This window comes from Pyxicephalus adspersus, chromosome 11 (genome assembly GCF_032062135.1).
Source record: "Pyxicephalus adspersus chromosome 11, UCB_Pads_2.0, whole genome shotgun sequence".
Classification (NCBI taxonomy): Eukaryota; Metazoa; Chordata; class Amphibia; order Anura; family Pyxicephalidae; genus Pyxicephalus; species Pyxicephalus adspersus.
In genome coordinates this window covers 36,678,206-36,701,623 of record NC_092868.1, presented here as the reverse complement: position 1 = coordinate 36,701,623, position 23,418 = coordinate 36,678,206, and the positions used below count along the sequence as shown (strand labels likewise).

Genomic DNA, 23,418 nt, shown 5'->3' with positions numbered 1-23,418 from the left:
CGCACATGCGCCAACGTCATCACGCACGCAGGGAGGAGCCGTCCGTTTTTTTTTTCTCCGCCGGACGGCTTCTCCCTTCAGAGATCATCCGGCGCTGGAACGAGCAGGACGTCGGACGATCAGCGGGACCAGGTAAGATGCCGGCCGGTATCTTGTGTCCCGCTGGCCGGTATCTTGTGTTCCACCGGCCAGCATCTTGTGTCCCGCCGGCCGGGCGGCGGAATATATATATATATATATATTATATAAGTGTTTTTAATATTGTAACCAATAAATCTTTGCCTTTATTATGTAGAGGCTGTTCTTGAAAATTATCAACAATCTACGGTGTTAGGCTATGTACACACGTGGAATAATTGTCATTAGAAAGGATCTTTCACAATCGTTTCCAATGACAAACAGCACTGTTGTGCACTATAAAAAGGGGAAAGGGGGGTAAGATGGAGCGGCACCTGGCTGTGCTCTCTTGTTCTTCACTTCAATTATGATCATTTGTCGTCCATCGTCTGTGTATCTGCCAGGACGGTCGTTTGGAGAATGGATGACGGGCACTGTACTCACGCAAGATTCTCGTCCAGCCCTGAGACGATTATCAGATGAGAGCTATTGCACATGTGTACCCAGCCTTAGGCAGGAATTATTATTCGTAGGGGATGAGCTATTTATATATCTGTCATCTAGTTGAGTTTTGTAATAAGGGTTGGGCTGAATGTGACCCCGTGGAATACACATTTGTGCTTTGGTGAGCACCAACTAACCTTAAAACAGGCTATAATTTTTTTGAAAATGTGACTTTTTATTATAGCAGAGCCCTTTTATATTATCTTGTATGCGTTAGCCACTTTCAGATAAGCATCATGAAACAATTTTGTACTTCAAAAATAAGGTTACAGTTTTAAGCTACAGCTGCTCGCCCACATTTAGGTTATTTCCACTTATCCAGGTGTAGGCGTCTGTCTATTCCTTATTATGTATTTTCATATTGAGCATGATTTGGATTTTCACTTCAGTGTTTTATGTCCACCCCCTGCAGCTGATGCCACATGGCTAAAGGTTTTCTTTTCAAACACTCCAGCCGGCAAAGCACGACTGGCTGGCCAGAACAGCTTTGGCTCAGCAGGAATAAAACAAGCTGCTGGGAATGTGAGACATATAAGATAAATTATTTCACTCTGTGTCCAAACTACTGGAAAGCAAACTTTGTTAGAAAGAGAAAGTTCAACTGTACCTTTTAGACATTCTTAATGTTTATTCAAACTGTTTGGCTGCAATTACTGCCCGCAGGGATTTTTTTAGGCATTAAGCAAAAAAAATCAATCATAAATGTATTTTAGTCACAATTTTAATTAAAAAAACGTAACTGAACGTAGTAACATGAAATTAGTCAATGGTTATCAATCTTACATACGCATGTATTATGTATATGAAAATCATCAATATATGTCATTTAAATCATATAACTCAGACTTAAACTGACCTATCATCAAATTTTTACATACTTTAAAAAAAAAGAGTGTATAAAAATAATTTTTTTTTAGAAATACATTTTTTTTTTTTTTTAAAAAAGAAGGGGAGCAGTAAAGACTGAATGGGAAGCCCACAGCCTCCTGGGATATCTATGTCACTTATCTCAGTAGGCTTGGGCTGCTTCTTCTGCACTTGCCCAATCTCATTTATTCGCAGAGAGGGCTTTTCCGCTTTTCTTATATTCACAGGCGGAAACATCATCCAATCTTGCACCTGGGCAGTGCAAGATTGGATGACAAGCCTAATGATGAAGGAAGAAGATGGCAGCGACTGACATTCCTTTGCGCTGGGTTAATTTCCTCAATGTATTCCACTTGCTCTCCAGTATCTACGTGGGACTTCCTCAGTACTCTTGAATGCAAGATGTGGGGCAGGATGTCTCCAAGGAACAAAGGGAAGAGGTGTGGTCCAATTCAGCCAGACATGCTCAGAAACTCCTGATGGTGAAAACAAGTCCTGTTCTGATGGTACCTTCACATCTTCAAAACGTAGCCATCTTCCTCTTCTCTCTGCTTTGGATGGATGTGGTGAAGTGGCCTCCATGTTTCACATATGGTGGAAGTATCCTTGCTCCCAACATTTTTGGAGGAGGTATTTCACTTTGCCAATTTGATCCTAGGCCTTACTTTGCAACCCTCACCTACCGTGGCACTGTTACAATCCCGTCTGAGGGACTACCCTAAACTGTTGTGCATACTACTGCTACATATCTTTACGGCGGTTAAACCTTTTACAGCTAGATCTTGGAAGTCCCCATGGATCAACTTCGAGGAGGTGAAATGTTGGAGTCTTTAAAAACAAAAAACTTGCAGCTCTGGTCCTGGACTGTTATGAAAAGTTTCTGAAGATTGGCAGCCTTGAATTGACTTGATGTTTCAGGGTCGTTCAGCACAATTCTCTTAAGAATTTAAAACAAGTCAGGGGATCATGTAGTCATATGTGCATTCTCTCCCCCTACATCCTGCTCCCCCTTTCCCATCTCTTCCCCTTTTTTTTGTGTGTGTGGTTGTTGTGGTTTAATTTGTCAGTCTTTGCTGGTCTCCTACAAACGTTAAATAAACATAATAATGAGTCTTTTAACTCAATTGGCACATGTCAAATTTAATTTGGTCAATTTTTGTGAAAAAATTAGTTAAACCTAATCAAATAGAATTTCAGAAAATTTGACGATACCTATTCTGCATCTACAGATATAATATATTTTTTTCATTAAAGGTAAGCTTCACACCTTTAATGAAATGTCTCATAAAAGATATGCTGTTTAAGTTGTCCAAGTTACTTTTAGCACTGTGTTATATGATATTACTCTATAATAAATGTGAATATTCTCTATTTGCTATCAGTGCTTTCTCTAAAGATTCCACTTGTTATCTGCTATATTTGGATGAAAAATTATGGGCAGATTCCTAATATATGTAAAGCACCAGCTTGCTCGTATGGATAGCTGTGTACAACAGGATTTGCTACAGGTCCTCCACCGCTGACCCTGGTTTAAACAACAATCCTATTCAGCTGAGCTCTGCTGATTTGGCTCTCTCGTTTGACTAGATAACAATCTGTTCTAGCTGACAACAAGAAGTCCCCATTGAGATCCCTTCATCACTCAGCAACTGTGAGCAGCACCATGCATTATGATGCTACCATCCTGTTCTCTGCAGTAACAAGACCTTGGATGCATTACATTAATGAGTGTGGATTATAAGTAAACTCTACTTTAAGCCTTGTTGTTTTTATTTGTGCATTCGCATGTTGAACAAGCTAAAAAATGTGCCCGAAACACACTGACACGGACAGAAAGATCTGGGTAAGTCAATGTATCTATTGTTTTGTTGATGATTTCTACACATTCTGTAAATGCCTCATATAAAAATCTCTTTTAGATAATCCCAAGGCATATATATTACATAAAACATAGTTTATTGAGCTGTTATTTTATAATGTTTGTTACCATGTGGGTCAGATCTATTAAAGCCTAACAGGTATATTTAGGCCATATTTGTGACCACAGACAGGAATAGATGCTAAGGTTTCAAAATGGTTTGGGATACACACTAATGGCAACAAGGCGTAAATAATAAAATGATCTCATTTATATTCAGAACTTTTATCATGGCATCATTGCTGTCTGTAACATTCCCCTGGGGTTAGGAAGGCACATACTGCAATCAAAACTTGAGCAAAGTTCCAACCCTTCACTTGAAATTCTCTTGGTCTTGGTACAATGTGGGGGGTGGGGGGGGGGGGTTCTTATTAATTGAACTGTTGTTGACATACTGTCAGCAAAGCAAGTAAGGCTAGCAGCCTCTGGCCCATCTATCTTACAAAGATTTTACCCATATAGCTGTCTCTCATCATCCACATAACTGGAAATTGCTTTCTAGTACCAGGTTGGGCTCCTTTTGCCTTCAGAACCACAATAATGTTTCCTATCCTAGACTCAGCAAGGTGCTGGAAACATTATTTTGATCCATATTGACGTGATAACATTATGCAATCACTGCAAATTTGTCAGCTGGATATCCATGATGTAAATCTATTCCTCAACATCCCAAAGATGCTTTATTGCATTGAGATCTGGTTATGAAGACAATTTGAGCACAGTGAACTCATTATCAAGTTCAAGGAATATTCGGGGTTAGGTCATTATCCTGCTTGAAGTAGCCATATTAAAATATATGTTGCGGTCGTAAAGGGAGGTTGGTAAGGAACAATACTAAGGCAGGCTATGGCATTTAGGTTGGCACTAAGGGATCCAAAGTGTGCCAAGAAAACATCTCCTACTTAATTACACCACAACCAGTCTGAACTGTTGATAAAAGCAGATTGGATTCATGCTTTTATGTTGTTGATGCCAAATTTCAACCTTACTAACTGAATGTTGCAGTAAAAATTTAGACTTGTCAGGCAAGACAATGTTTCGTCCAGTCTTCTTTTGTCCAATACAATCCAAAAATAGGAATACCTAATATTATGTCCGGCAAGCGTTTATTTAGGTATATATAAATGTGTGTGTATAAGTCACACGTTTTAAGTCAAATTTATCTAGAATTGTGGCCACTGTGTGTTGTTTATGAAGCGTTTGTAATAAATCATATAATATTATCTTGCTTCTCTTCACAGGATCAATCATATTTGGAACAGCACAGTACTCATATTCCCAAAACTACAATCGACATTCGAGGGGATCTCTTTGAAATTGGTAATTCTCTTGAAGCAGGTAAGATATAAAGTCAGATCAGGGTATTTGTTATGAATATTACATTGCATATTGATATAAAATGACATTTACTCTCAGGTTGCTTTGAAATCTTGCAAGGGCAATAGAGGGTTTTCTAAGCATATTTCAAAGAAACCAGTCCCTTTAATCAGTCTGGTATAAATTGAGAAAATGAAGGAAAAAATATGAGTATTGACAAGCAAAGAAAATATTCAATAATAAACTACACTGGAAATATAAACCAGTATGCTTGTAACTGTTGCAGTTTCTGTGCTTTAATTTATTTTATAGATCAGTCTAGAAGACATATTTCAGCACAATACTTTGCACCTTTCCACGTGTTATTAGTCATTGGCATTTTCCTAGAGTGTAGTGAATAAAGTTACCCACAGATTTTAATGTCTATTGATTCGTTCTTCCATGATTGTAGGCTGTTCAAGCTTTGGACTGCCATGGGTTCATGGCTAAATCTGTGTGCTCCAAGTTTGTGGACATGGCTATTATTATCCCGGAAGGGTTGGCTGTAAGATAAAGCTGTCCTGCCCATCAGACCTTGTGTTTTTTTAATACAGGTAGCAGATTTTTTTTTGTCACAGCATCTTGGCAGTTTTTGGTGGTTCTTTTGGGTCTCTGGAAGACTTATAAATATTATTATTATTCCTACTAATATTAATAAACAGTAGTGATATAGCACCAACATATTACACAGCACTGTACATTAAATAGGGGTTGCAAAACAGCACACGATAGGAGGGGGAATATAGGATAGTGGGTAGGTAGTGAGGGGTTTAAGAGACAGAAAAAGACAGATGGGCAAGTTTGAAAAGATGGGTTTTGAGTGCTCTTTTAAATAAGTAGCAAGCCATATAGAACAAGGAAGACCATTCCAGAGAGTCGAGGCAACTCTAAAGCAGTGCATGTGATGAGGTTATGAGTGAAGAAGCCATTAGTAGGTCATTGGAGGAGTGAAGAGTGTGACTAGGAGTGTATTTTTCGACCAGATCAAAGAGGTAAGTGGGACAAGAACTGTGAAGGGATTTGAAGGCAAAGCACAGGAGCCTCATTTTGATTCTAAGGTGAAATGGAAGCCAATAAAGAAAACTACAAAAGAAAAATTGGAATACTCTACATAAACATGGACGACAAAGATATCCTTGTTTGCAGGGCTTTTATGGAATTGGAGGAGGAGGTGGACCAGTGGGTGGAAGTCCTGATTGATGGAAGTAGGCTCTGGCAAGTGGATTCAACAATTGGCTTTTGCTGATGCCTGCCTCTAGTTTCACTTTTTAAATGCAGAATTTTTAGGCGTTCAAATTTAATTTTTTAACATTACATAATAAGAACTCAATTCAATAGCCAAAAAGAAGCTTGTTTGCCTTTTATTTCATGACATTTAAAAAAAAGCAGATAATGTTGAAGATTTGACTTTTGTAATAGAAACACATAATTGGATCTTGCTCCTCTGACTCAAGAGGCTTCTTTTACAATAGTGATATGATCTTGTGCACAGCAATACTTATTACATTTCTGCTTTGTTAAATTTAATAAGGACCTTTAAAATGTCCTTGATGGAGAGAATATTACAAAAATCCTATGAAAACAAGAAATACAGAGAAAGAACCATTGTTAAGAGCAAAGACTATTGACAATAATTATATAGGGAGAAGAATTTTATGTAATTGCCCTTTTGTAAATATAATTTAACTGCAAATAAATGGATTTCAATAACGCTCTAATTTGTTACAATAAAACACAGAGTGTGATAACTTATCACTATAGGGATGGTTACAGAATTGTTTGAAGTTACATAAAACAGGAAACAGTATGCAAATGCTGCCCTTATTGGGTATGTTCTCAAAAATATTTACTTTGGGTCGACTTTGAGGTCACAGCATGAAATACAAAGACAGCATTTAATTATAAGAATACTATTACTATACTTCTGCCTTGATAACATTGAATAGCCATTTTACCAGACTGAGTAGAGTGTTTGTTGCATTCAAAGGTTGAATGCATTACAAAACGCTTTTTAAACCTATCAATGTCTGCTAGTATTGGTGAAAACTTAGCAGTGATAGGAATAATTCTTGGGTCATTATTTGAAATCTTCCCTAAAACATATCTAGGTGGCAATCAATTGCTGCCATTGAAACACATCAACCTGAAAGATTCCCATAAGGGTATGTTTGGGGGAATGTCTGATTTCCTGTTTTATAAATTGGGCCCTAAATCAATGATTTGTTACCAAACAAATTGTAACGACATGGAGGTTTTTAATAAATACCTAATGGAAATATATTAATATTATTAATATTATTATTATTATTATTATTAGGATTTATATAGCGCCAACATGTTACGCAGCGCTGTCCATTAAATAGGGGTTGCAAATTGCGGACGAATACAGACAGTGATACAGGAGGAGAGGACCCTGAGCTTACAATCAAGTAGGTGGGGGAATTTACACAAAATAGGATGGGTATAGCAATTTTGACGTATTTGGCTTGGGATATTGTATATTCATTTACTCGACATCAACTTATATTTAAAATTTTACAAAGAGAATTTAATTATTTTTGTAATTGTGTGCTTGAAAATGAAATGCAAAATTATTCCATTATTACTCAGAATATAGTTAAAACATATCGTGCAAACATTGTGCAAAATAAACATTTTACATTACTATCTTTTTACTCAACATATATCATAGTATTTAATATTTTTAGCCTTAAGTCATTTTCAAACCTAAAAATTACATTTTAATATCCATTTTGCATACTTTTCTGGTTGAGATACAATGGGCCTGATTTATTAGGGCTCTCCAAGACTGGGGAATATAAACTATCACTTGGGTGATCCACCAAACCTAGAATGGCGTTCATAAAAATCACTGTAACAAATGTTTTTAGTTTTGGACCAGATCCATTCCTGGTTTGCTGATCACACAGGCCTTCCCATGATAGTCCATCTTCCCCAGTCTTGGGTAGCTTTATGAAACCAGGCCCAATACCTATACAGCCTGTAATACAAAATATTGTCAAATCAAGATAGGAGTCTCCAAATCCAGAGAAGGTATACTACACAATTAGGTACTGTTTAAAAAAATTAGGACCATTTCAGACCCTGTTGTGAGCTACAGTGTTTTGCCACAGACTGAACTTTGGAACCATTCTTCCCAATTCAAGTGAGTATGGGGACTTTTTTGTGCACATGGCTGCAGCTGAATATGGCGCAGTTATTTAAAGTGACAAGTCACTTTTGGCCGTGCAGTTGCTTTTGTAAAAAACAGTACCACAGCTTTAGCTAATGTGGTTACCGGCAGGTACCTGGCAGGCCAGGAGACCTCTATGGCAGATTAACACTTACAGTTCTTGTTCCTCTTCCAGGCAGTAAAAGGATAATATAAGAAGAAGCAGAAAACTAATGAGCTTATCTCTATATTGTGTAGCTTGTGTAAATATATTTCTGTTTAGAAAAGGAGAACTTTAGCACAACATGCTGGCTCCTTTTGCTGCTTCTCCCAATTTCTGGAAAGTACAGGAGTAAAATTCAGTTTTTTTTTTTTTAGTAAATTAATGGTGTAGTAATAAATACAGAGTTGTATTCATTCATAGGTTTGCCTTTTATATCTGCCTGGAGGTTTATTATTAGATATTATCATCAATGTCAAGTACAGCAGCATTAATGCACAGTAGTATTTGTAATACCAATCCAAGGTTCAGAAATCCATGGTTGGCTGGATTATATAAATATTATCTGTAACACTAATATTGTTCATGCTTATGATGGAGATGGCCTGGGTGTTACCAGTGATCTTCCAGGTAAGCACCAATGATATAAAATCTAGAATTAAACTAAAACCTGAACACTGTAGCTAGTGCATATTACTAGAAATACTAAACATTTAATATTTCATGTCTAGAAAAATCAAGAGAACAACGATGTAGCATCCGGAAGATTCTGATCCTTCTTCTTGCAGCTGGAATTGTTACGGGGACTGCTGTTGGAGTTTACGTATTAGGTAATAAATATGTTTTGTTTTGTGGTGGTTGCCATGTAGGTAGCAAATTCAAGTGATATCTTAAAGATAATGGGGCACTTTTTCCATATCCATATGAAATCCTCTATGATGAAATATTATCAATATTTGGTATATTATGAATACCAGGGGAGGACATGGGGAGATGCAAAGTGTGCAGCTGTAAGAGTGCTTAAGGGGCACCCACAGCCAGGGCCATACTTACGGCACTGATTGCAATGCACATGGGGGCAGACAATGGACCCCTTCCTTTGCAGACATTGGATTTTCAAGAGGATCATTTGCACAGAATTAACAGTTCTGGTAACTATCAGTGGGAGGCCCAAGTTAGTTCTGCATGGTTAGTTCTGTTAGTTCTGCATTGGTTTTGTCCGCCACTGGTAAATACATAGTTATTCATTATTGTTGATTTTATAATAATTATAGATAATTATTAAAACAATTTGTAGGCATAATTTTCTATAGTTACCAGTACCTTGTTATATATGATCTTCTGCTAGCTTAGTGAAGGGCTCAGTCAAACCATATAGGGAGGCCATGTATTTAAACTGGCTCCAGTTTATTACCTTAGTGACTCCTTTTTAAATCCTGGTATTTATTGCATTCCACTTCTAATGGACAAGCCTAGCATTCTATTCCAGCTCAGCCCACTTTCTGAGGTCCATATATGTACTTGGAATTGGAAGGTTGTAAATCATCAAATGATATGGCTGCAGCAGTATTAGTAGAGTTGCAATATTTCCTGAGTAGCATTAGTAGTTCAAAGAGAGACTTAAATTGTTGCTTTCAATTTACTTTTAAAAGCTTTTACACAAATCAACCTGTAATTGGTCTATCATTTGGTAATTAGCTGAAATATATTCCTTTTTTTCTTATCTCCAATTTTTGCAATCCTCAGTACTATGAATTGCTAAATGGTACCTGCAACTTCTAAAATTTACAAGCACTTTGCAGTTTTGTCCCTGTGTGTGTGAAAACATAGATAAAATATGAACTAATAAGTAGCTCTGTAAGCACATTATGCAAGCTTTCTATTTAGAATAAAATATTCATAAAGAAAGAAATCAAGTCACAAGTCTTTTTATGGCCAATATATACATTTATTCTATGTGGAAACCATGAAGCTGCTCTGCAGGCAAAATATGCCACTGCAAAGTCAGAAATGTGCTACAATATGCAGTTACTTTATTCATGCTTTCATTCATACTGCATTGCAAAAGAGCTTTGTATTAAATTGCTTAAAATTAAAGGCTCTTTGAAATGGGGAATTCTTATTCTATCAGCATTAGGTCTCATGATAGCTCATTATTTCGAAATCCATGTCTGCCAATATCCATACATTTAATATAAAGGAATAAACAGGTTTTTTATTAGTTCCCAGTCTACCACTGTATGCACATCAGTGAAACATGGCTCATACTATTATGAATGTGCAAGTGAACGTGCTCAAACTAGATAAACATGGATGAAGGAGTGGAATAAGAATTATTTGAAGGATGTGAACATATATATTTTGATATGCATCTACAACAGTTATAGCAATTTATAACTGAATTGCTTTTATTTCTAAGCCACCCTTTTATGTTTTCTGCCAATGTGTTCGAAAAAGAGTGGTCGGTTCTGCACAGTGGGACTCCGCCATTCTTTTGGATTGAATGATGGCCACTATAACCTCACGCCTTCCTCTTTCTTGGACACATTCTTTGTAGTCTTTTTCACATCAGCATGCAATATACCTTCAGTGCAGGCATTTCTGGTAGTGGTGAGTTCTATTAAGCATACAGAGGCATGGCCCAGCTGTGGCACACATGAGTGCCATTTAGCTCAACCCATGGCCTGCGTCTGGATGGAAGATTGAGGAGGTAATGTGGCTGACTCTTTAATTTTATGAGCGAGATGAGTTTCAGAAAAAGTTTCAGAAAAGTTTCAGAAAAAAAATTGCATTAACTACATCAGGGCTAGCAACAGCAATTTTAACATTAATCTAACATCAACTACAAACCACATTTTAGTTACCTGACGGTATTAGCCTATGAAGCTAAAAGGAACATCATTCTATTAAAATCAGGTATTTCCAAGATAGAAGTGCTTTCCTTTCATATATAGGAATTTTATTTATTGGGATAAAGGTACTAGGGACTCAACATTGTAAAATAAATGGCTTGTATCAATTTCTACATCTTTTGTCTGCCTCCTTTTCACTGATAGAGGATATTGGATATCAGAATAGAAAAGGGTTAAAAAGAGTCCAGTAAAAGGGTCAGTACAAGGCTGTGGAACAAAATACTAGCTATTTGAAATGTCAGGCACTTTCCTACTTCCAAAGCCCCTCAAAATAAAATAGGGGAAGTGTATAGGAGTAAAGGCATTTATATTCAACATTGCTATCCCCCAACCCAATAATCAAAAATCTTCTTGTTTTAAGGCATCACAAATAATCTCTAAGATGTTGTTAAGGAAAGGCTCATAGCAATATGATGTTCTAGCGCTCTTTCTGTTGATACACTTGCTTGATTCTCATGGGCCCATGGTTGTAATAAAATAATGGGCCACATTTTCACCAGCCCTCTTAGTATAGGCATACCTGGCCATGGGTCTGGTGTACCATACTTTGTGAAAGACAGATATGCTTTTCTGACCCAATAGGGCAGACTCAACTAAGTACTGGGGAGTGATAGGTTGCTGATCCTGAGTCATGCAAGTATAGCAAATATTTGTGAATTTAGGCGACAAGAATGAGCATGTTTCAAGTACTAGGAAAAACAGCAAATTTATGTCAATGTTAAGAAAGTGAGAAGGATGCCAAAATGTTTTATCTCAGGGGGGCAAAATGAGTTGTCCACTTGATGTTGCCCCAGGGATTGCCTACCAGCCAGAATCTGCTTACCAGACCAGAGACTGTGCCTATTACACCCATCAAGCACAAGCAAAAGTATTCCCAATTTGCCTGGTCTCTACACTCTACCCTGGACAACGGTAGAAAAGTTGTGCTAGTGGACATTGTAGCGGATTGCTGTAACATTTATTAGTTAACTTTTACTTGGTTGCCAAAGTATACTTAAACTGCAAATAAAGGTCCCATACCCCAGCAAAGTAATATCCATATTTTAATTTACACACATTGATTTTTTTTTAATATATAATATAATTAAGTGGTAACATCTGGGCACTGGTAAACAGACCTGTATCATCCATGTCTTTCTATCTTAATTGATTTTCCTTGACAGCTTGTTTGTCAATGCACCCTGTAGATATGATACAGATCTATACACAGGAGTATCCACTACTCAGACATTCCTTCTTGGAAAAAGTGTGCATAATTAATAAATGCTTTATCGGGGGATTTAATACTAACGTTATGCATATTAATTAGTATCCTAAGATAGTGTTCCCTTATCTCTCATTTACATGTTATAAGTGTGTAGAATATGAATACTGTAGAAGTTTTTTTGCAGTTATTACATGTCTTTGGCTGTTAACCATCTAAAGTTGTACTAGGAACGCTTACAATTGTGGTGTCTACTTTAGTAATAATTCCATTCCAGGACTACATACAATTTTTTTATCCTTTAAAAATATAAAGTTATTCATTACAAAATAAATTGCTGATTTGCCCTAGAAAGTTTTTGTAGAATTCAGTCTTAATATACTTTTACATTGCATATATATATTATTGACTACCATTCTTTTATAAGACATATATGGGGAAGAAAGATGTTGTGTAGAACAAGACAATTATGTAAGAATCATCTGTTATTGTAAAGCAATATTTCATGCATTTGCACCAACCTTATCAACAACTGGCAATTGTTGTTATATCAGAATGATTACAGGATCTGAGAAAGAGAACTTTAATTTTCTTGATTTTAATGTTTGCAGTGCAGTATTTGATGAAGCCCCTTATTTACCAAGGTTCTGTTTCATTACAAGATGCTGAAGTGACCTCTCGATGCAATGATACTGACAATGAAGTGTCAACAATTCCAAGCAAAAAAGGTTTGTGAAGAGATTATAAATACTAATTAGCTATCGTGTGCATCACAGTGGAATCAATTATTATTCTTTGGCTCATTTTTCCCATTAAAAAAGATGAAGCATGAATTTTAGTATATCAAAGAAAACATACCTACAGGCTTTAATTATCAAGGCAGTGGTAGCTTCTGCCAGCCAATTATAAATCACATTTAATTGGTCCAACAGTGCTGAGCATCTGGATACCATTGTGCTTCATGACAGGTAACCAAAATCTAAAAATATTTACATGAGAGTATGTAACATTGACTTTTGTAAAAATCCCACAGTTACACCTGCTATGAGATGTGCAAATAAAATCAATGAAATACAGCCTACAATGACCTACAGGTACTACTGGATTACCCACATGACAGTTCATTGGGCTGTATTATATGGTCAAAAGTTTGTGAAAACCTGACCATAACTTTCCTGGTTGTAAGGGGAAGAAAGTTTTCCTTTAGATGTCATGATGCAAGAACCCACACACTCTCCCATGGCAGATCTGAGTTGTGTCCAGAGACTCAACCCATCCACTTCCCTAATCTTGGGATCTGTATGGGCGATGTGGTCCCCAGCTCTGGCCACTGCGTCTCCCCAGCAGGGTCCTTCTTCTGACCCTGCTTAGGGGCGCATCGGCCAGAGCCGCGGACCACCAAAATTTTCTCACGGACCACCGGTTGGCGACCGCTGGTTTAGAGAGTCTTTGAACACCTAAACTCAGTAATTTCAAGGTATACCCACATACATACGGGCAAGTACGTAGATGTAATAATTAGGTTTTAACAATCATTTGGCCATACAGTTTAGGGAGAAAGAAAGTCCTCCTTTGCACTGTTGATCATTTAGTTTGTCAAACATGACCAATCAGTGGTCTAATCCAAAAGTTTATTTTTTGTATTAAAAGTTTCATTACCAGATTTTTTCTTTTTAGCTTAAGAAAACCTTCTTTCATAAACAATCGTTTCAGTATCTTTCAGAATAAACACAGAAAACTTCTTGTTGGAAGTTCAGGTGGAATATAGACAAGACTGGCTCCTAACATGCCATGAAGGATGGAACTCAGCTTGGGCAACACTTATGTGTAAACGTCTAGGGTATATTAGGTACAAAGTTCCACTTCTATATATTGTGATAACTTGCGATTGCGTAATCGTTTTACATTTCAAAGTGATTACATTTTTGCACCTCTATGATGTCAGTTACTTTCCTTTTTTTTTTTTTATTCTTTTCTTTTATTAGTTTTTGTTCTTTTCTTTCCAAAAATTATTTATTAGTTATATATAACTCAGCAATGACTGTGAATACTAATGAAATTCAACAGGTATTCTGCATGCAATTTCTAATTCAAAAGAAAGCCAACTAATATCGCCTTTAGTCATGTTTCTCATGCCAATCATGGATCTGTTAAATTTTTGGTTAATTATGTTTTTTTTTTTTTCAGTTAAGAATTTTTATTCTATCATTATAATTATCAAAGTACCCAGCACTGTTTAACTTACTTTTTCTGTTGTGTTTTTCAATAACTTCCCAAAGGCTTTTGCACCACAAAGCTGTAAATCTGACAAACTTCAGACTAAATCACACTCGAGGTTTTGCGCAGATCCCTTTTGCTCAGACTACTTCAACAGAACATATTTGGCAGACCAGGTATGTTATTTCCAGATCTCAAAGGATCATAAACATGATTTTTAAAATCAAATTAGGAATCAATGGACTTCACCAAACATTCACAGGTGGTTAATTGTTTCCTCCAATTTAAAACACATGCACCTGGAAGATTCACCTGTGGCACATGCTTGCATATTTTACTGCTTCATAAATACATCCCTAGATATTTGATCTTTTCTAATTTCCCTCAGCTCAGATTTTTTATATCCTCTAATTGGCCACTCATTTCTTTAAAAACATAGCTTTTGCTTGACTATTTGACACAAATCATTAACAATGCTTTCCATATTTTATTTAATTATGCCTCGGTTGGTTTACAAGTTACTAGCTGGAAAAACTGCAAGCCTAATACAAAACTTTTTTTTGAACTGTAACTGAATATATTATTTATTTTGCTAAATCATATCATCACTCTTGGCTGGTGAAACCAGTGGCTGGGAATAAAGTGGAATTAGAAAAGACTGTTTTCGGATATTGTGCATTGTCTGACTGTTGGGTTGTGTCTGTTTGACTGTCTGTTTTTGTTTTAAATGGCTTTTTTTCCGCTTTCCTTGCTGACCTCCAAGGGGGAGTGGTCAAGGTTTCACAGGTGATTTAAGTTCTTGGCAGATTCACCTTGAGCTTGCTCACTCTTGGTTGGTGAAACAAGTGGCTTGAAATCAAGTGACATTAGAAAACACAGGAGTTTGCAAACAAAAGAAGTTGAAACCTTTATAGTAACCACAAACTATAAGTAAATTTTTATAACTCCTTGTATACAAACATTGTAACTGGGAAAATGAGTGGTAGCAAGGTGGAAAGTTTGGTTCAGTGCGCAGTCTGCCATATGTGTGCACAAATGGCGCCCTTCACATATGTGAAGATGTGCAGGTGGCAGACCCAGTGGTGGCAACTCTATATGTTAATGCTATCCCTAACAGCCAGGAGAGCAGCCCATCTAGTAGGGGTGGGGAGGGAAACGCAGGAAGGAAAAGACAATTGGTTGTCATAGGGTATTCTATGATAAGGAGGACTGATCCCTTCAACTTAATGGTTAGCTGTCTCCCTTTTGCCAGGGTTCGGCATATGGTGGACCGAGTGGACAAATTACTGGATGGGGCTGGACAGGACCCAGCTGTCTTGGTCCATGTTGGAACCAATGACAGGATAGATAGAAGATGGAGGAGCCTTAAAAATCAGTTTAGGGAACTAGGTTTCAATTTTAAGAAAATTAGACAGCTAAACATATGGTTTAAGTCTTGGTGTCATAGGGAAGGGTTTGGATTCATATAGCACTGGGCTTACTGTTCATTGAGGTACATCCTGTATGCCAGAGATGGTTTGCACCTAAATTAAAGGAGGTCTGCTGTGCTAGGGGAAAGATTTAGGGGCATGGAGCAGGGATATTTAAATTAGGACAGAGGGGGGTCAGACAGTTAAATAACATGGCAGAGAGGTTAGTCAGGGGTCAGACACTGGTGGAGGGTGGATTGGGGATAGTTAGGGGGAGGGTTATGGATAAATATAAGGAGCTTCCCATGTTACACACAAACATTGGACTGCGCAGCACTATTTGTACTGAAAAACAAAAGGATTTGGCAAACAGTGCTAGTAAATGAAGCAATGGTTTAAAGAGCCTGTTCACCAATGCTCGAAGTCTATCAAACAAAATAGGGGAGTTGGAAGCCTAATGAGTGAAGAGCATTATGACTTAGTTGGCTTTTCTGATTCCTGGCTTTGTTCTTCACATGACTGGGCTGTCAAAATTCCTGGGTATACTCTCTTTCGTAAAGACAGAGTCAAACGTCAGGGTGGTGGTGTCTGTCTGTATGTGAGAAGTGATCTGAAAGTTAATGTGAAAGAAGAAATGGATGGAGCAAGCAATGAGGTTGAGGCATTATTGGTGGAGTTGAATGTAGGGATGCACAATACACAATTAATTATTGGAGGAGGGATTATAAGGAGGACATTTGGGAATTAAATACAAGATAATTTTATGAAACAGTTTATAGAAGCCACAACTAGAACTGATAGTTTTCTGGACCTAGTTCTTTTTAACAATGCAGAGCTTATAACAAATGTGCATATAAAAGAGAATCTGGGTAGTAGTGACCATAATATAAGCTGTAAACAGGAAGCAAAAACAGGAAAGATAAAAACAGAGCAAATTTTCCATTATTAGGGGTGGCTCTCTGTGACTTGGACTGGGCGACAATATTGTCCTCAAAGAACACAGAACAGAAATGGGAATGTTTCAAGTCTGTTCTACAAAAGCACACTGAAAAATATATTCCAATGGGTAATAGGTTTACCCCCCCCAGCAGTATTCCCAAGTGTTACTGGGGGTGCATTTTCCAGGCACAAAATCGGTATTCCTGAGTCACACTCGGGGTAGCTTTTAACTAAAAAAAAACCCCACTCGCCTTGTTCCATCGCTGTCCCCTGGCATCGGGCTTGGTCCCCAAGTCCTAAAGTCCTAAAGACACGTCCTTCCTCCTCGATCTCCAGACAGCAAATGCAGTGACGATCTCCGGGGTTTCCGATGCGGGCGGGAGGATCAGTGGGTAATTCAAACTATTTTGTATTGAATTTAATACAAAATAGCTGTATTGAGTCAAATGCAAAGAAATATTCATATAATATATAAATTATAATAATATATATATATTATATATGTTACTGTACAGTTATATTACATGCTTAACTATTCTTATTTATTTTTTAACAGATTTTTGTGTTTTGTTATTTAAAGTTAATTAATCATTTTGTTAAATGTATTAAATACGGGTGAGTTATGCCTAAGAATTATAGCCTACAATGAAAAATAAATTTTCATGCAAAAAATTGTACCGCTTTTTGCATGGAAATTTGGATGGAAATAGACCGCTCGGGAGGTTAGGAGGCTAAAATGAAAATCTATGTGGCTTACAGCTGATGTTATAAAAACCATAAGTAATACGAAAAGGGCATTCCAAAAATATAAAAATGAAGGAGGATCACCTTTACCTTTGTTTGAAAACTATAAAGAATATAACAGAAGATGTAAAAAGGAGATAAATGGTGCAAAACTTCAAAATGAAAGACAAACTGCAAAGGAAAGTAAGGCAAACCCCCTGAAATTTTTAAATATAACAATAGCAAAAAGATCAGATCTGAGCATGTAGGCCCCTTAAACAATGTCTCTGGGTTGCTAACTGGGGATAAAGAAAAAGCAGATTTACTGAACACTTTTTTTAGCTCTGTGTACACAAAGGAAAATGGCAGAGCTCAAGTCCAAATTCATAATAGCAATGTCACTGCCTTAAATGAGTCACAATGGTTCAAAGTTTATATGATTGAGAAACAGTTGGACAAAATTAGGGTTGACAAAGCACCAGGACCCAATGGATTATGTCCACGTGTCCTCAAAGAGCTGAGCTCAGTTATTTCAAAGCCATTATTTGTAGAGACTCTTTAGTCACTGGCATGGTACTGATAGATTGGCATTAGGCCCATGTGGTTTCTATCTTCAAAAAGGGAGCAAAGTCATTACCAGGTAACTACAGACCAGTTATTTAACGTTCATAGTTGGAAAGGTCCTAGAGAGTTTGATAAAGAACCACATAGAGGAGTTTTTGCTAGAAAATAATATTTTAGGTGATAGTCAACATGGCTTCATGAAAGACCGAAGTTGTCAAACAAATGTACTCTCATTTTATGAGGAAGTAAGTAAACAGGTAGACAGTAGAGTAGCAGTTGATATAGTATACTTGGACTTTGCTAAACCATTCGACACTGTACCCCACAGACGGTTAATATACAAGTTAGGGTCAACAGGTTTAGAAAAGTCAATCTGTAAATAGATAGAGAACTGGCTTAAAGATCGCATCCGGAGAGTAATAATTGATGATTCACACTCCGAGTGGTCTAAAGTTATTAGTGGTGTACCCCAGGGTTCAGTGTTTTACTGTTTAACATCTTTAGAAATGATATAGAGTTTGGGAAATAAAAGTACCATTTCTGTGTTTGCAGATGACACCAAACTATGTAATGGAATTAACTCCATACAGGATGTCTATAATCTGCAAGCAGACCTGGATGTACTGTTTGATTGGGCAGCCAAGTGACAAGTGACATTTAATATAGATAAATGTAAAGTTTTGCACTTGGGGGCTAACAACATGCATGCTTCATACTGTCCAGGGGGAATACATTTGGGGGAGTCAGAAATGGAAAAGGATCTGGGGGTTCTGGTAGATCATAGACTTAACAATAGCATGCAATGCCAAGTTGCAATATCTAAAGCTAGTAAAGTACTTTCTTGTATTATAAAGGAATAGTCTGCAGAGATGGAGACATTATCCTGCCCCTGTACAAAGCATTGGTCGGACCACAACTGGAATATGCGGTTTTGGGCACCAGTTCACAAAAAGAGCATTGTGGAATTGGAGAGAGTGCAGAGAAGGACAACTAAACTAATAAAAGGAATGGAGGAGCTCAGCTATGAGGAGAGATTAGCTGAGCCGAATCTATTCTCCCTTGAGAAGAGACGTTTAGGGGGGATATGATCACCCTGTATAAATATATAAATGGTCCATATAGAGATCTCTCTTCCAAATTATTCACTTTGAGATCATTACAAAGAACAAGAGGGCACTCTTTGCGTCTGGAGGAAAAGAAGTTTAAGCTCCGGATAAGGAAGGGTTTCTTCACTGTAAGGTCTGTGAAAATGTGGAATCGGCTCCCTCAGGAAGTAGTTTCAGCATCTAGTATAGATTACTTTAAGAAAAAGCTGGATGTTTTTCTAGAAGCACAGAATATAACTGGGTATTAAGGCTTTAAAGTAAAGATAACAGAGACCGTTAAACTGATAAACATCCGATTGCCTCATTGAATCAGGAAGGATTTTTTTTTCCCTGTTGAAGCAAACTGTACCCAGATTTTTTTGCCTTCCTCTGGACCAACAATGTCTTATAGGGTTTTTTATCTGGGATAAATTTATTTCCCTAGTGGTTGAACTTGATGCACCTAACCTACTTTGTAACTATGTAACTATCAACAGGTTATTTCATTTTAATTCCTATGACTCTCTATGTACCTGTTAAACAGTTCACACTGGTAGAAGCCTAAGAACATAAAGAGAATGTAACACCCTAAGAATATTCATTAAGGAGAGAAAATAGAAACAATCAATCTGAAAAGAAAATAGTCAAAAACATTTCCTCCTAAGAGAAAACACCCCAAGAACACTTAATCCTAAGAGAAAATAGCCAAAGAAAATGATCCTTTTAGAGGTAGATTTGCCTCCCATGGCCTACACTGGTGCTCTACTCTAACAATACCTTTGGCATAGGTTTGCCAAACCCAGACACTTTCACCCAATTCCATAACAAATTCTTAATGTTAAGTTCTTAATGTTGTAGCATATTTGTGTTAATTTTAAAATCTTCTTTTTTTTTTTTTGTTTACAGGCGAGATTGTGTTTCCGGTCACGTTGTTGCGCTGAAGTGTTCAGGTTTGTCAATTCTCCTACATTTTAAAAGTCGCAATATTAACTCGGTAACATACCATTTACTGTCTACATGACAAGGGTGAAATGGGTGTCTTGTCTCTACTGGTACAGCTTGGGAAAATAGAATAATACAGGAGTATAATAAGGTAACAGAAACATAGCATTATAACTTCACCATTGAGCACCATAGGTGCCTGCAGAAGGACCTTCATAAGAACATGAAGCATTAATGTAAAGTGTATTTAGGCCCGCAAGCTTTTAGTTTTTTAATATGGTAGGGAAGGCTCAAAACCCCAATCAGATTTTCTTGCACTGTGTCGCATTAGGAAGATTTCTTGAAAAGAAGGAAAGAAATATTAACAAAATGACCATTTTTCATGTGAAAGTTTGGGATTTTTAGATTTGCATACAATTCTTGTCTGTAATAAAGATCACCTGGACAAGCATAATGGTAAAATCTAACTAATGGGGAGACAGACAGTAAAAGAAACTGGGTGAGATGATCCTCACCTACTCATTTAAAAAAGTGGGGCATGGTTAGAAATACGAGTTAAAGAAAGTTCTGGCATGATGGCTCACTGTGGCTCACAAGGGCCACAGGTTTAAATCTTGATCGCCACGCTACCTGTATGGAGTTTTATGAATGTTTCTTACCAAAAACATGCTGGTGGGTTTATTGGCTTACCAACTAGTCTTAGGTTGTGTTAAAGACATACCTGAGAGGCAGGTAAAACATTATGGAAGATTTTATCGCTACATAAGTACATTTTTACAAATTACTTGTAAACAGTTTAACATGGAAGTGATGACATAAACAACATCTCTGAGACTAGAACAGAAAGGTAAGTATACTAGAGTTAGTTTAAAGTAACTATTTCATCAGGTTAGCAAGGAGAAGGTGGAATCTGCAAAAATCAAATTTGCAATTACGATACCATCACTTACAATGATTCAGCAAACGTGGTCAATTAAGGTCACTGTAATGAACTGCATGCTGTAGGGATTGCGCAGCTTTTTATGGGTAGAAAGAAACACCAAACTGTTGAATATTATTAGCGATTGAAAGCAAAATCATAGAGAAAAACTGTTTAATACTGGTCTGTTCAACGTGGTTCATTATTCATGATTATCTATAACTTTTTGGCCACACCAGCTTGTTAATGTATTCTTTTTATGACTGTTTCATGTATATCAATTAAAAAATTTGTAGGATTGATTTTGTAGCTTTAAAATTGCAGATGTTCCTTTTAAAATTGCATCTGCTCAAGTAGGTATATGGTACGCTGGAGAGCAAAAAAGTGTGGTAAATTAAATGTCATTTTGCTATTTCTACAGAATGTGGGTCCCGCTCCAAGTCTTCCAGGATTATTGGAGGAAGTGATGTCGCCTTAGGTCGCTGGCCATGGCAAGTCAGCTTGTACCTTAATAATAAGCATGTCTGTGGCGGCTCTATCGTGGCACCTAAGTGGATTATAACTGCTGCACACTGTGTGCACAAGTAGGTGTTATTAGTCAAACATTCTCTAATGTTTAAAGTGTCATTAAAAGTACAATTATTAGAATAGCAACTAATAGAGAAACATAATCTTTTCTCGTTATTATAGTCACTGTTCAGTTCTCTTTCGCACTTTTCATAATTATTTTCTGTGCCAGGTCTCTGAACTGAGCAAAGCCTGGCTAATGGCCATTTTAGCTTTGTAATACTATCTGTTGCGTCAATCATTTTTTTCTGATCCAGTGACACAAATTGGGTTGGTTCTGCCAGGAGCCCTTGTTTACTGCCAAGAGAGACCAATGGACTCCACAGTGTGATTTCTGTATAGTGTTTTTTCAGGAACAGATAAGCTGAAAATGTTAGGTACAAATATTACTTATACATACTGTTACCATAGAGAGTCAAAATATCAGTTAACACTAACTGCAAACACTGAAAGTAGCATAAGTTTTATATTTATCCTCATCTTTATTCCTGGATCTACATGGTTAGTTTTATTATGGTTTAGTCCACCTTTTAACATGAATGACTGATTTGTGGTGTTACAATAGGAAGGTGGCCAATGGGAAAGGCATTGCGCCCCTTCAAAAGATGTAGGCTACGTTAATACAAAACTGTGCTGACAAAGTTGACAATAAATACATGTTCATCACAATCAGCTCCCATTTTTTATATAAGACCCATGTGACCAAGTCAGTTCATGCAATACATAATGAATAATGCATGTTATTGGTTTAGGAGAGACAAAGCAAGAAAATGTAAGGGTGCATGCATATAAAACTTAATCATTTATTGTTAAATTCTACTGAAGTGTCAAAAAAATGCCAGGATGTGTATATATCTATGTTTTATTGGTTGATTGCTTTCAAGTTACAGGTCTCCACAAGTGTCAAGCTGGTCAGTGCTTGCAGGCATCACTAGCCATCCACCCGTGAGACAGAAAGCCTCTGTGTCTGCAGTGGAGAAGATCATTTATCACCAGAAGTATGATGATAGAAGTCATGACTATGATATTGCCCTGATGAAACTGGAGAAACCCTTAAACTACTCAGGTTAAATAACAATTATAATGTATTAAATATCATACATATATGAGGCTTATAGAAGATATATTGCTTTATTGAGATCACATTGGTTTAGAGCACTGGTCGCCAGCCTTTTCGGACCCACGGACCACTAAATAAACCAGCTACGGAGCTAGGTGTCACTCAAAGGGGATGAAACTTCCCCCATAGTGACGTCATTATGCCAGAACCCACCCACTCTCCCATTACAGGTCTGAGCCTGCGATCCCTACAGAGCACATGGTCCACGGCTCTGGCACTTTGGGTGGCGCACCGGCCAGAGCTGCAGACCATGTTCCACGTACAGATCGCACAAATCTCCATAGGTAGCCATAGGTGTCCCCCAAAACCTTCCTGACGTTATTCTGATAAAAAGGGCATGTTACTATTGTCTCCTTGAGAAACCAGTACTAGGTCCTACTACCTACTCTACATTCCTCCTCTCTCTTTATGGAAAATAGTTATAAGCCAAGCCAAGTAAGGAAGCAAGATAAAACTGGGGGACCCTTGCATGAGCAACTTAATCCCTTTTTGAAAGAGCATATTTCAGGATTTAGGTTAATGGCTTCTTATCGTGCTTGCAATTTTTGAAACCTGTTACATTGTACTGAATAGGCAAGTAAAGGTTCACGTTGAACATACTGAAGCTTTTACTAAAACAAGAAAAATGCACAAAAAAGCACAAATACCATGTGTTTATGTGTCACATCACGTGAAAATGCTTGTAAAAACCAACAGATGCTCCTGTATAAGTGTGATGAACGTTATTTTGACTGATATGGTTTTGCACAGACAGTATACGTCCGGTATGTCTACCACAATATGATCAGGATCTTCCTGCTGGTGCGGAGTGCTGGGTCTCTGGCTGGGGCCATACTCATCCTGACAACAGTAAGTATTAATATAACTTTGGGGGAAAACTAC

The 23,418-nt window shown here is 37.3% G+C and overlaps 1 protein-coding gene across 5 annotated transcripts in view; it reads left to right on the top strand.

Annotated features, from left to right (window-relative positions):
- Positions 1–3,099: 3,099 nt before the first annotated feature.
- Positions 3,100–23,418, top strand: part of TMPRSS5 (transmembrane serine protease 5) — a 30,164-nt gene continuing 9,845 nt past the window's right edge. For 3 of the 5 annotated variants that reach the window (XR_011922743.1, XM_072426236.1, XM_072426240.1), the window contains exons 1-10: positions 3,100–3,331; positions 4,648–4,744; positions 8,667–8,765; positions 12,663–12,779; positions 13,765–13,900; positions 14,331–14,444; positions 19,895–19,938; positions 21,271–21,433; positions 22,301–22,482; positions 23,287–23,385. Coding sequence is in view for 4 of the 5 variants with exons in the window: in XM_072426236.1 (XP_072282337.1) it covers positions 3,293–3,331; positions 4,648–4,744; positions 8,667–8,765; positions 12,663–12,779; positions 13,765–13,900; positions 14,331–14,444; positions 19,895–19,938; positions 21,271–21,433; positions 22,301–22,482; positions 23,287–23,385 (1,090 nt within the window). In the remaining variant the exon portion in view is untranslated. The remainder of the gene's footprint in view (positions 3,332–4,647; positions 4,745–8,666; positions 8,766–12,662; positions 12,780–13,764; positions 13,901–14,330; positions 14,445–19,894; positions 19,939–21,270; positions 21,434–22,300; positions 22,483–23,286; positions 23,386–23,418) is intronic. The other 2 variants (XM_072426239.1, XM_072426238.1) reach the window with 2 other exon arrangements.